Source organism: Mobula birostris, chromosome 1 (assembly GCF_030028105.1).
Source record: "Mobula birostris isolate sMobBir1 chromosome 1, sMobBir1.hap1, whole genome shotgun sequence".
Taxonomy (NCBI): Eukaryota; Metazoa; Chordata; class Chondrichthyes; order Myliobatiformes; family Myliobatidae; genus Mobula; species Mobula birostris.
The window spans coordinates 173981368-173996329 of NC_092370.1; the positions used below are offsets into that span (position 1 = coordinate 173981368).

Genomic DNA, 14962 nt, shown 5'->3' on the forward strand with positions numbered 1-14962 from the left:
GGTGCATGCTGCAGCCACTCTGCACTGCTGGTGGAGGGAATGAGCTGTTCGGTGGAGGTATAAGCAAAGAATATTGCTTTGTTCTACACAATGCCAAGTTTCTTGACAATTGTAAGTGCACTCATCCAGTACAGTGGAGAGTGTTCTATCAATCTCTTGTGCCTTTGCTGATGGTGGAAAGGTCTGAGGATGGGACATGCTCTTGTAAGTATTTATGTGGCTGGACCAGTTTCATTTCTGGTAAATTATGATCTCCTAGATGTTGGTGAAAGAGGATTTGACAATGATAATTCCATTGAATGTTAATGGTGGGTGCTTAGACAGACTTTTATTGAAGGTAGCCATAGCCTGCCACGTAAACGCATGAGTGTTATTCATCACTGACCAACCTATGCCAGAACATCTCACTGCAAGCAGTCATGGACCACTTCAGAATTGTGAATGAAATTGAACATTGTGTAATCATCAGCAAACATCAACATTTCCAATTTTATAATAGAAGGTAGGCTTATGGATGAAGTGGTTTATAGATCACTGGGGCTAAAACACTGTCCTGACAAACTTTTGTGATGATATCATGGGATAGCAATGGTTGACCTCTAACAGTGATAATTATTGTGTGGATATGATGCTGATGAATGGAGATTTTCTCTTAATTCCCTTTGTTTTGCCAGTGCTACTTGACTTTACACTCTCTTAGATGCTGCCTTAATATTAGGGACATTTCCTGTCAATTTACTTTGGGACTTCAGCTCTGAAAAAGAAGACAGCTGAATGGTCCTGGCATATCCAAAATTCCTGTCAGTGAATAAGTGCCCCTTGATAGCACACTTGAAGACATCTGCTTTTTAAAAGGATGGCCTCTTACATTTCATGTCAGAATTTGATAATGTTTTAGAATGGTATTGAAGGATTTTTACCTCTGTGTACTATGTCCAAGTGTAATTTCAATTCAGCTTTATTGTTTGAGGTCAAATGAAATGTACTCTCTCCCCTTCCAACAGCCTCTGCTGCTGCTGCCAATATGTTGCCTTCACAGTTCAAGCCAGTCTGTAGATGAATGTTTTTTGTCGTGTTTGTCTGAAATAGTGTTTAATGTGCACTGTAGATTAACCACATGAACTTTTGGATCTCTCAGGCTAGGTAAAGATATCTGGCCTTTTTCCATACAACTGTGTCTGGGCTTTCAGTGAAATTGCTTTCTTATGTGGACTATTATCTGCAAGTTATTATAATTAATCCAATTAAGGGTTCTTTTTCTTCTCTTTCTGCAGAGTATCGAAATGAGAGGCTTTTAATAAGAGAATTTGTTGGTTGTCAAATCAAGAGGAAGCTTTATTTGGGGAGGAAAGAAAAGAGAAAGTATACAAGAAATTCTAGGAGCTTATCTGATTACTGGCACAATGCTTTGAGGGAGTGGAAGACGGAACTCATTCATCTCGGCACAGATCCCGTAAGCATGCCAGCTCCTGACCTGTGAACAACTGCTGTGGAGTACAGAGAGAGAGCTGACCAGCTGAAGATGAGACCATGGGCCAGCTCCTGGCGATGGATTATGTTGATCCTTCTTGCCTGGGGGACTTTGCTGTTCTATATAGGTGGCCATTTAGTCAGAGACAGCGACCAGCCGGATCGCTCCAGCAGAGAACTGTCCAAGATACTTGCAAAACTTGAACGTTTGAAGCAACAGAATGAAGATCTTCGGAGGATGGCAGAGTCTCTGAGGTGGGTAGATGGAGTGTGCGCTCTGACTTCAATGAAGACTTTGAAAGGGAATTTTGCATGCATTTTAGTAAAGTCAGGAGAGAAAGTGCAGTGGGGAAATATTTAACAATTCATTGTGCTAGCTATTGTTTTGCAGAAATATTCATAACTGCTTGTTAGTGAGGAAAGTGATGCTCTTGAAATGCTCAAGTGAGAGAAGAAAATAATTTGTATATAGTACCTCTTAAAATGTAAGTATCCCATTGATATATTTATAATCTACAAATAAACTATGACTGGGATGCTTAATATAGAGACCTCAAATGTCTCAGTGCAACTGCTTTATATTGTGGTCTAAATGTACTATGTTGTACAGTGTCAAATCGAGTCAATTCAAGTCAAATTTATTTATAAAGCACATTTAAAAACAACCCACGTTGTACAAACCATAGCAGGTAGCTAAAACCACAAATACAAGAAACACAGGTATAAACAACAAGGCACACAGCTTATAGGCGCAAAATAAACAACACATGAGCCTAGGCATATGCCAAAATCAGACACATCACGAAGATTCAAACGCTAGTGAATAAAGGTAAGTTTTGAGCCTGGACTTAAGAGTCAATGGAGGGGGCAGATCTGATAGGGAGGGGAATGCTGTTCCACAGTCTAGGGGCTACAACAGCAAAGGTGCGGTCACCCCTGATTTTAAATTTAGATCGCGGGACAGCCAGAAGCCCCAAGTCAACCGACCTGAGGGACCTGGAATTAGAATAAGGGGTTAGAAGGTCTGTGATATAGGAGGGGGCCAGCTCATTTAGGGCTTTATAAACAAACAGGAGAACCTTAAAATCAATTCTAAGAAAGTACTGGTAGCCAGTGGAGGGAGGCCAGGATAGAAAGAATATGATCCTTCTTCCGGGTACCTGTCAGCAGCCTGGCTGCGGTGTTCTGGACCAGTTGCAGGCAGGACAGGGCCGACTGACTAATCCCAGTGTACAGGGGGTTGGAGTAGTCCAAGTGGGAGGATATAAGGGCATGGATGAGTGTGATGATGCATTCTATTATTTAAGAAATCAAGAGAGGGAGAAAACAGTTGCAGAGCTGATGATTTACCATTGCTTGTGGGGATGTTACTGCACTCCATCATAAGGAATTTTGTGATTGTGCACTTGACAAGTACAGGACTGCACGGATGATTGGCATGGAATTACAAAGCATAGGTCATGTCTAAGTAATGTGGATGATTTTTATTTCTATGAACTCAACAAGTTAGCTACAGGGATACTTTTCCCACCCTCCTCACTCCTTGAAATTTGCGAAATTGGGCCACGGGGGTTTTCTTTTGGTGCTTAGCGTAATTCTGGATCAGAAAAGATCAAAAAATGAAAATGTGGAACAGGAGGAGGTGGATTAGGTTGAACGATAGGAGACTGAGTATGGGGAAAAGAAACATCCTTGTGTCAAAATTAATGAGCAGATTTCCTTTGTGGGATCTCAGCTTTTTGCCACATTTAGTAATGACTTCAAGAAGGAGTGATGTATGCAGGAGGTTAGAAAATTCTGGCTCAAATCAGGAAATTTTAAATAAATACCACCAGATTGTGTTGTAGGACAGCAAAGGGAATTGGGTGTCCATGTGAGCAGGTCAGTAAGAGGAAATGGAGTCGGCCAAGAGACTGTCAAGTGTAATATCACTATTTATTTAATATAATTTGGAAAATAATACCTGGAAGTAATATTTATTGCTTTTGAGCCAGGATAGAATTATGTTCAGCACAGAGCAGTCCATTTGAAGAAAAATTGTGTTTCTGGAGAAGTGGCAGTGAAAAGTTACTGATGACATGATGTCAAGTTCAAATTTAATTTTTCAATCATGAATACCCATAAAAACAGTCAAATGAAATAGTCACGAGCAAGAGGAAATCTGCACATGCTGGAAATCCAAGCAACACGCACAAAATGCTGGAGGAACTCAGCAGACCAGGCAGCATCTATGGAAAAGAAGAAACAGCCAACATTTCAGGCTGAGACCCTTCATCAGGATGGATTTTTCAGTATCTCTGCCAACTAGTAAATGAAACAGTGTTACTCTGGGACCAAGGTGCAAACCACAGTACCAATGGCCCATATAGCACATATGAAAGAGCAGTAAAATAGAGTAAAATGGGATCTGAGACTTCTGTACCACATCCTGATAGCAGCAGCGAGAATAGAGCATGGATGGTGGGAGTCCTCGATGATGGATGCTGCTTTCCTGTGACAGTACTCTGCGTAATTATGCTCAATGGTGGGGAGAGCTTTACCTGTGATGGACTAGGCTGTATCCACTACCTTTTATTGTTTTTTTTTCATTCAGTGGCATTAGTATTGTCATACCAGGCCATGATGTAGTCAATCGGTATACGCTCCACTGCGCATCTATAGACATTTGCCAAAGTTTTAGATTGCATGCCAAATGGTTTAGACGTTGCAGAAAGTAGAGGCATTGCCATGCCTTCTTTGTAATGGCAGTCACACGCTGTACCTAGAACAGATCCTCTAAAATGATAACATTGAGGAAGTTAAAGTAGCTGACTCTCACCACCTCTGATCCCTTGATGAGGACTGGCTCACTGACCTCCTGGTTTCCTTCTCCAGTAGTCAGTAATCAGCTCTTTGGTTTTTCTGACATTGAGTGAAATGTTGGTGTGGCACCATTAAGCCAGATTTTCAATCTCCCTCCTATATGCTGAATTGTCACCATCTTTGATTCATCCCACAATAGTGGTGTCGTCAGCAGATTTAAATACGGCATTGGAGCTGTACTTAGCCATGTAGTCATAAGTACAAAGTGACTAGAGAAGGGGCTGAGCACACAGCCTGTGGTGTACCTGTGCTGATGGATTTCGTGGAGGGGATGCTGTTGCCAATTCAAAACAACTGGAGTCTGTGAGTGAAGAAATCAAGAATCCAGTTGAACAAGGAAGTATTGATGCCCAGGTCTTGGAGCTTATTGATTAGTTTTGAGAGGATGATGGTATCATACCCTCAAAACTAATCTTACACATTAATGAAGAACTCATATAGAAAATACTTTTGGATTCTTTATTTCTGTATGCATTTCACAATCATTGGTACGAGAAAAAAGTTTAATGTCTTTTTCAGAATCTCAGTTGATTTAAGCAGAAAAAAATTGGGCTTCTCTGGAGCAAGGGGCCAGGAATCTGGTTTTGTTTGCAAAATACCATCTGAACGAAAGAAGGATATCTGATTCGTGACTGTGCAGCCAGGCATAGCTCAAACACCATCTATAAATTTGCCGATGACACAGCTATTGTTGGTGGGGTTTCAGATGGTGCCGAGCTGGTTGAGTAGTATCACAGCAACAATCGAACACTTATTGTCAGTAAGATCAAGGAATTGATTGTGAACTTCAGGAAGGGGAAGTCTTCTGAATGCACACCAGTCTTCATTGAGGGACAGCAGTGGAATGGGTGAGCAGTTTTGAGTTCCTGGGTGTCAACATCTCTGAAGCTCTATCCTGGCCTGAATATATTGATGCAATTACATAGAAGACATGACAGTGGGTATATTTCATTAGGAGCTTGGGGAGACCTGGATGCCACCAAGGACTCGAGCAAACTTCTACAGATGTACCTTGGAAAGCATTCTAACTAGTTGCATCACTTGGTATGGAGGGGCCATTGCACAGGATTGGAAAAGCTGCAGAACGTTGTAAACTCAGTCAGCTCCAAAATAGGCCCGAGCCCCACCCTAGTATCAAGGATACCTTCAAAAGGCAATGCCTCAGAAAGTTGGCATCCATCATTTTGGACTCCCATCACCCAGGATATGCCCTCCTCTCATTGTTGCTATCAAGGAGGAGGCAAAGGAGCCTGAACCTTTCAGGAACAGCTTCTTCCCCTCCATAATTAGACTCCTGAATGAATAATAAACCCATGAACACGACTTCAGTTTTTTTTCTTCTTTTGCTCTCTTTATAAACTACCTATTTAATTTTATATATATATATATATATATATATCTGTGTATGTTTTATATTTACATTCTTTTGCAATTTATAGTTTCTTTGTTATTGTGTATTGCAATACACTGCTGCTGCATAACAACAAATTTCACAACATTTGCCAGTGATATTAAATCTGATTCTGAGTTGAATTATGTTTACTATTTTCAAAAAGGGAACAAGATTATTTCTCATAGTTAGCATTGCATTTTATTAAGTAAGCTGAGGACTGTTTTGCCATTTCTATTGAATTACATTGATTGAGTGAATGAGTATCCAGGAGCAAACAATGCATTTTATCAATTCCCCTTTTCTAGTGGGCTCACCAGCATTTAGCTGATTAAACAGCAGAAGATCGTGGACTTATAGACATGCACTGTCACTTGCAGAGTATTGGACATACAGATAGATGCGTGAGGCAGGATTGGTGAGTTCACTGTGGGCACCAACTTTGAGGCCCGATCTTGCTGAGATTCCTCAATGTTACTCCGGACAGTTGCCCAGAGGATCCAAGAGTCTCAGTGGGAATTGCAGGATCCAAGAGTCTCAGTGGGAATTGGAGGGCTTTTGATAAAGAGGTAGAATGGAAATAAGTTACTATATATATATATTTTTTTTAAACTGTTGATGCTTTTGGACTGTTTTAGGGACCATTACTGGTATTTTTCAATAGTTCAGAGAGACAATAAAATAAATGAAATGAAAGGTTGTATAAGGCATTGGTGAGGCCGAATCTGGAGTATTGTGTTCAGTTTTGGTCACCAAATTACAGGAAGGATATAAATAAGGTTGAAAGAGTGCAGAGAAGGTTTACAAGGATGTTGCCAGGACTTGAGAAACTCAGTTACAGAGAAAGGTTGAATAGGTTAGGACTTTATTCCCTTGAGCGTAGAAGAATGAGGGGAGATTTGATAGAGGTATATAAAATTATGATGGGTATAGATAGAGTGAATGCAAGCAGGCTTTTTCCACTGAGGCAAGGGGAGAAAAAAACCAGAGGACATGGGTTAAGGGTGAGGGGGGAAAAGTTTAAAGGGAACATTAGGGGGGGCTTCTTCACACAGAGAGTGGTGGGAGTATGGAATGAGCTGCCAGATGAGGTGGTAAATGCGGATTCTTTTTTAACATTTAAGAATAAATTGGACAGATACATGGATGGGAGGTGTATGGAGGGATATGGTCCGTGTGCAGGTCAGTGGGACTAGGCAGAAAATGGTTCGGCACAGCCAAGAAGGGCCTGTTTCTGTGCTTTAGTTTCTATCTTTCTATGGTTTATGGTTCTAAATCCCTCTCAGTTGTTACATTCATGAAATCAACTTTGCTGGCTGTCTGCAGATTTAGGGCAATTTCTAGGGGTGGTACTGCCTCACTGTGGCCCAAAAGACTAGGTCACTGCCGAAGTTACATGACTGGAACCTGGACACCAAGGAGCAGTACATTTGGCTCTCCATATCAGGATCAAATAATACAGGCATGGGGGATTAAGGAGAAGGGAGCTAAAGACAGTATTTTTTTTGTAGGCGAGACTAGAGCAGAGGATCTATTCTCTGAGGTAAGCTGAGCAATGAGTTACCCACAGAATGCTCTTACTGAAATGTGTTCAGTTGTACCTGTAATCTTTACTACTCAGTAACTGAAAGTCTGCAAAATCCAAGAAAAAAAACTGGGAGTTCCAAGTTTTCTCTTCAGTCACACAACATTCTGACTTTGACATAACTGGGATACTTGCCTTCTTCACTGGTTCAGAAGCCTTAAACTGTCTGTTTAAAAATAAACTGGGGATACCTTTGCCATGCTGTAAAAGAAGACCGATCACTATTGCTTCTCAAGGGTAAAGTTTCTCAACAAGTTGATAGCATTTTCTGTGTGCCGAGAATGAACTCCATAAAAGAACATCTAATCCACCTGAAAGTGGGGTTTTCATCTCTGAAATGAAGCACAATTGTTTTTTTTTAATCACCTTTGTCTAAATGACTTATAGAAACATAGAAAATAGGTGCAGGAGTAGGCCATTCGGCCCTTCGAGCCTGCACTGCCATTTATTATGATCATGGCTGATCATCCAACTCAGAACACCGCCCCAGCCTTCCCTCCATACCCCCTGACCCCCGTAGCCACAAGGGCCATATCTAACTCCCTCTTAAATATAGCCAATGAACTGGCCTCAACTGTTTCTTGTGGCAGAGAATTCCACAGATTCACCACTCTCTGTGTGAAGAAGTTTTTCCTAATCTCAGTCCTAAAAGGCTTCCCCTCTATCCTCAAACTGTGACCCCTCGTTCTGGACTTCCCCAACATCGGGAACAATCTTCCTGCATCTAGCCTGTCCAATCCCTTTAGGATCTTATACGTTTCAATCAGATCCCCCCTCAATCTTCTAAATTCCAACGAGTACAAGCCCAGTTCATCCATTCTTTCTTCATATGAAAGTCCTGCCATCCCAGGAATCAATCTGGTGAACCTTCTCTGTACTCCCTCTATGGCAAGGATGTCTTTCCTCAGATTAGGGGACCAAAACTGCACACAATACTCCAGGTGTGGTCTCACCAAGGCCTTGTACAACTGCAGTAGTACCTCCCTGCTCCTGTACTCAAATCCTCTCGCTATAAATGCCAGCATACCATTCGCCTTTTTCACCGCCTGCTGTACCTGCATGCCCACTTTCAATGACTGGTGTATAATGACACCCAGGTCACGTTGCACCTCCCCTTTTCCTAATCGGCCACCATTCAGATAATAATCTGTTTTCCTATTTTTGCCACCAAAGTGGATAACTTCACATTTATCCACATTAAATTGCATCTGCCATGAATTTGCCCACTCACCCAACCTATCCAAGTCACCCTGCATCCTCTTAGCATCCTCCTCACAGCTAACACTGCCACCCAGCTTCGTGTCATCCGCAAACTTGGAGATGCTGCATTTAATTCCCTCATCCAAGTCATTAATATATATTGTAAACAACTGGGGTCCCAGCACTGAGCCTTGTGGTACCCCACTAGTCACCGCCTGCCATTCTGAAAAGGTCCCGTTTATTCCCACTCTTTGCTTCCTGTCTGCTAACCAACTCTCCACCCACACCAATACCTTACCCCCAATACCGTGTGCTTTAAGTTTGCACACTAATCTCCTGTGTGGGACCTTGTCAAAAGCCTTCTGAAAATCCAAATATACCACATCCACTGGTTCTCCCCTATCCACTCTACTAGTTACATCCTCAAAAAATTCTATGAGATTCGTCAGACATGATTTTCCTTTCACAAATCCATGCTGACTTTGTCCGATCATTTCACCACTTTCCAAATGTGCTGTTATCACATCCTTGATAACTGACTCCAGCAGTTTCCCCACCACGGACGTTAGGCTAACCGGTCTATAATTCCCCGGTTTCTCTCTCCCTCCTTTTTTAAAAAGTGGAGTTACATTAGCCACCCTCCAATCCTCAGGAACTAGTCCAGAATCTAATGAGTTCTGAAAAATTATCACTAATGCATCCACTATTTCTTGGGCTACTTCCTTAAGCACCCTGGGATGCAAACCATCTGGCCCTGGGGATTTATCTGCCTTCAATCCCTTCAATTTACCTAACACCACTTCCCTACTAACATGTATTTCGCTCAGTTCCTCCATCTCACTGGACCCTCTGTCCCCTACTATTTCTGGAAGATTATTTATGTCCTCCTTAGTGAAGACAGAACCAAAGTAATTATTCAATTGGTCTGCCATGTCCTTGCTCCCCATAATCAACTCACCTGTTTCTGCCTGCAGGGGACCTACATTTGTCTTTACCAGTCTTTTCCTTTTTACATATCTATAAAAGCTTTTACAGTCCGTTTTTATATTGCCTGCCAGTTTCCTCTCATAATCTTTTTTCCCCTTCCTAATTAAGCCCTTTGTCCTCCTCTGCTGAACTCTGAATTTCTCCCAGTCCTCAGGTGAGCCACTTTCTCTGACTTGGTGCCAAGAGGCAAAAGACAGTCGGAACTAGCAATGGATGTGAGAACATTTTCAGTCCTCCACATTCCCACTTGGTGTTCAGAGCAGTGTTCTTCAACAGGCTTGGACTGTGGTAATGTGTTGGAGCCGGCAACACAAAAGGCTTCCTCAAGCCATTGTTTGTGGTTTAACAAGGAGGTAAGTTTTCAATTCTAAAGGCATTGTGCTCTGCCTCTTGTTGTAGGATTTCTTGTAGTGTTGCCTATGGGTTGTCTAGGGCACCTTGATCTTTGCTTATTAGTGACTTTATTCTTTGCATGGCTAATCCTTTAAGGCCACTGGCCAAAGTGTAGCATCTAGGTAAATTATTTTACTATGAATGCTTCTAAGTCAAATTGATATTACTTGTTTCCGTGTGTGTGTGTGTATGTGTATGTGTGTGTGTGTGTGTTTTTTTACTTATCTATTTGTTGGACTGTGCCCAATCAGTGAGCAGGAGGAGCAAGAGAAGAAGCAATGATATGGCTTAGGTACACGGTTGAAGATTAAAAGAAGGTAGTGCTTCATGGCAGTCTTCAGAGTTGGACTGCATCCAATCAGTGGGAGCACGAGAAGAAGCAATGATTTCACTTGTGTATGCGGCTGAAGATTAAAAAAGATAGCACTTCAGAGGTGCAGATTGGCGTGTATGATATTGTGAACATCACTGAATCATGGCTGAAGAAGATTATAGCAGGGAGCTTAATGTCCAAGGATAAACATTGTTTTGAAAGGACAGGCAGATAGCCAGAGAGGGGGCTGGGTGGCTCTGTTGGTTAAAAAATCAAATCAAATCATTAGAAAGAGGTGATACTATACAGGATCAGAAGGAGTAAAGTGTTTGTAGGTAGACCGAAGAAACTGCAATTGTAAAAAGACCCTGATGTAGCAAACAGTAACAAAGATATGGTTTACAAATTATAATCAAAAGGACAATGTTACAATAGTCATAGGGTGTTTCAATATGCAGGTAGATTGAGAAAATCAGGTTGGTGCTGGATCCCAAGAGGGGGCTGTGTGTAGAATGCCTGCAAGATGGCTTTTTAGAGCAGCTCATGACTTAACCCACTCGGGAACCAGCTATTCTGGATTGGGTGTTGTGCAATGAACCAGAGCTTAAGGAAAGAACTCTTGGGGACATTGATTATAATATGAAGGAATTCACTCTGCAATTTGAGAAGGAGAAGCTGAATCAGATGTATCAGTATTACAGTGGAGTGAAGGGAATTACAGTGGCATGAGAGAGGAGCTGGCCAAAACTGAAAATTGATTAGAAGGGTGATGGCAGAGCAGCAATGGCTGGAGTTTCTAAGAGCAATTTGGAAGGCGCAGGATAGATACATCCCAAGAAAGAAGAGATATTCTAAGGTAAAATGGCTGTCAAGGGAAGTCAAAACCAACATAGAAGAGAAAGAGAGAGCATATAATAAAGCAAAAATTAGTTGGAAGTTAGAGGATTGGGAAGCTTTTAAAAGCCAACAGAAGGCAACTTAAAAAAAAAAAAAAAAAAAGTCATAAAGAAGGAAACGATGGAATACGAAAGCAAGCTAACCAGTAATATTAAAGAGTATACCAAAAGTTTCTATAAAGATATAAAGAGTAAAAGAGTGGTGAGAGTAGATATCGGAATGCTGAAAATTGATGCTGCAAGGTTAGTGATGGAGAACAAGGAAATGGCGGGCAAACTGAATAAGTATTTTGCACCAGTGGTGTTCCGCAGTAGTCGCTATTGGGACTGCTTTTTACGTTACACATGAATGAGTTGGATGCTGGAATTGATGGCTTTGTGGCCAAGTTTGTGGATGATACAAAGATACATGGGGGATGGGGGAGAACAAGTGGTGTTGAGAAAGCAGGGAGTCTGCAGAAGGACTTGGGCAGATTGGGAGAATGGGCAAAGAAGTGGCAGATGTACGAACTTTGTAATATAGCGTAGAGAAGTGTATGGTCATGCACTTTGGTAGAGGGAACAAAGATATAAACTATTTTCTAAATGGAGAGAAAATTCAGAAATACGAGGTGCAAAGGGAATTGGAGTCCTTGTGCAGGATTTCTGAAGGTTAACTTGCAGGTTTGAGTCAAAGGTAAGGAAGGTAAATGCAATATTAGCATTTATTTCATGAAGAATAGAATATAAGAGCAAGGGTGTAATACTAAGGCATTATAAAGCATTGGTCAGACCACACTTGGAGCATTATAAGCAGTTTTGGGCCCTTTATCTAAGAAAAAATGTGTTGGTGTTGGAGAGGGTCCAGAGGAGATTCACGAGAATGATTCTAAAAATGAAAGAGTTAACGTATTAAGAACATTTGATGGCTCTGAGCCTGTACTCACTGGAATTTAGAAGAAGAACAAGGAATTTCATTGAAACCTGTGGAATATTGAAAGGTCTGGATAGAGTGGACGAAAGGATGATGTTTACTATAGCTTGGGATTCTAGGACCAGAGGACACAGCCTCAGACTAGAGGGACATTCATTTAGAACAGAGATGAAGAGAAATTTCTTTAGTCAGAGGATAGTGAAGTTGGGGAATCCCTTGCCATAGACTGCTGTGCAGGAGAAGTCACTGAGTATATTTAAAGCTGGAGTACATAGGTTCTTGATTCATCTGTGTGTCAAAGGTACAGAGAGAAAGCAGGAGCATATGGTTGAGAGGGACAATAAATGTGTTACGATGCAAAGGTGCAGGAGACTCGATGGACTGAATGGCCTAAATTTGCTCCTATGTCTTAATGGTCTAAATTAAGATGTTAGATCTGTTGTGTCCATAGCTCCATATGTTCAGTACTGCTATGTGCTCTATTCATGCAGATTGCTTCCTTCTACCTCAAAAGCTTGATCAGATATATTGTAAACTTAGAGTCTATGTCCATATCCTATAATGAGTTCTTTGGAATTAGTCTATTGCTATGAAATAAAAAAGTAAAATAAAACAAAATAATGATCAATAATGTATCCAATGTTAATAATTTGGCCTTGGGGTGATGTGTTAAATATTCATGAATATTTTCAGTGGTTTTGAAGTCTGCTTTCTTTATCCCCAGAAGAATTAATATGTGTCTCTTCAATCCACAGCACAGGCACTAGTCAAGTGAGGCTAATTACAATATAATTTAGAATAAAATCCAGTTGTTAGTTGATTAGTTACCATTTTAGATTTGCTGAGTTTTAATGGAAGTACTGTGCTTAAGTGTTGCTTTTGCATTTTGGCATTGATCATTGATTTGCATTCATGTCACAGTGCTCTTGGTAATTACATCACTGTCACTGGAGTCATCTCTTTATGCTAAAGATAAAATGTGTGGAGTCTTGAGAGAAGGATGCAAAAAAAAATACAAAAGAAAACAGGCCCAATTTTACCAGTTCAATCTGCAGGATTATGGGCAACCTAGTGGCACAGCTCAGAGTTTCTGATTCAAAGTTCCAACAACCCAGGTTTGACCTGACGTCGGAGGATATCTGTGTTGTGTTTGTGCACTCTCTCTACAACCACATGGGTTTCCTCCTACATCCCAAAAATATGTAGTTTAATTGTGGACATTGCAAATTTCATCCAGTATGGACAATCTATGAGGAGTCAATGGGAATGTGGAGGGTATTTAAGAAAAATGGGATTGAGGTGGGTGTGGTCTCGGTAGGCTGAGGGACCTGTTTGTACTGTAAAGTCTATGATTGTACTATCACTTAAACAAAGTTTATGTCTTGAAAAATACTGGTGATTTTTGGATATGCATAATTCTGCCCAGGGGATAATTCAACATACAACCCTTGCATATGAATAAGTGATTTTCTTTCACCAAGCATGGAAGATAGTGTGTCCAGTCTCCTGTGTGTTATTGTGTTAAAAGAGGGTCAGAGTAGGTGCAGCCTTGCACCCAGATACTCAGCTGTGATCATACTGCTGGCCTACCTTTTGACTGTTGACTTTGTGTATAGCTGACCGTTGCTGAGATTGGGATGTGATTTCCATATCAGAGGTATCACTGTAATTTCTGGAGTTCCTTGTGTGTAGCACTGACTAGGTGATGATAGGCACCTACACAGCTCACCATATGTTCTTGTTTTTATTCTGTAAATTTGGCCAATGCTGTATAGGGTTACCATTCACTTAGATGTTGAAAAGTGATGGGACTGACATTCTCACATGCATGAGGCTATTTACTTGTGTAAATTTGCCTTCTAGACAATTTGTAGAACCCCATTTGAACATCCTGCCATTTGTACCAGTAATAATGTATTTATAACTGTTCCTTTGAGACTCCTCAATATGTAGCCCCACACTCCGTGCTCACCTGGTGAGGAGTATACAATGTTGTTGCCCCTGCTTGTGACCTTTTGGGACTGCCTCACCCATAACTCCACCAGCCTCTAAACAAACCTAAGACAGTGTGAGAGTTAGCTTGTTTTCTACCATCTCACCACTTGCAAGCTCCATCAAAATCTTCAGCTTTCCAGAGTGCATCCACAATGTCAAGATCTGTTTAATCCGACATGGCTAACGCTCTGCTATCTTCAGGATCCTTTCAAAATGAAATGTCAAATTACCTCCTCATTTTCTCTGAAAATGGACAACTTTGTAGCAGTTGTTCTGTTCATTTGATTTGATTAAAAATGAAGTGAGGGAGAAGTCACAATTTCCAGCTCATTACTTGCTGATCTTTTGCTTAACTCAATTATAGAAAATAATTTACCACTATACATTAATTCAGATTTCTCGTTACTTAGCAATGAATAATACTTATTACTCAATTATTGGAAGCTTGACCTTTTTTGCCTGCAAACTCTCCGAGTAAACCATGCTGTTAAATGCATATGCTTTCCGTGTCAAGTCGACATATATCATCTGTATTTAAGCAATAAAAATAGTATCAGATGGATAGTATTTCCGTTAGAATAGTGTGCATCTGCTCCAGTCTTTTACCTGATGTTGCGCAGGAGAAGAATTGTCATCCACCATGTGATATGCAGATGAGCAGAGAGAGAGAAAACTTAGTGAATGCAAGATATTTACATTAAATTAACATGCTGACAAAGAAGTGTTGAGGATATCACTGAATTATGGAAATATTTAGATACTGAATGAGACTGTGTGGCCCATTCCATTTCTGCCATCCGTACAACCAGTGAATTCCATATCATAGTTAACGCTGAGTTCTCTTCATTCCACAGTGTGCATTTAGCCCTAAAGTAATATTGAAACCGTCTGCTAAATGAAGTAGTTTCTCCTGATATATCTATCTTATTTAAACCAGAATTTGACATATTTTCTCAAG

At 40.8% G+C, this 14962-nt stretch overlaps 1 protein-coding gene across 17 annotated transcripts in view; it reads left to right on the forward strand.

Moving 5' to 3' along the window:
• The window catches only part of LOC140201702 (alpha-(1,6)-fucosyltransferase), an 889182-nt gene that overhangs the window by 678357 nt on the left and 195863 nt on the right, over positions 1 to 14962 (forward strand). For 16 of the 17 annotated variants that reach the window (XM_072266344.1, XM_072266353.1, XM_072266324.1 and 13 more), the window contains one exon: positions 1275 to 1725. In XM_072266344.1, the coding sequence (XP_072122445.1) occupies positions 1523 to 1725 (203 nt within the window). In that variant the 5' untranslated portion in view covers positions 1275 to 1522. Of the gene's footprint in view, positions 1 to 1274; positions 1726 to 9748; positions 9848 to 14962 lie in introns of those variants that run through there. The other variant, XM_072266390.1, reaches the window with a different exon arrangement.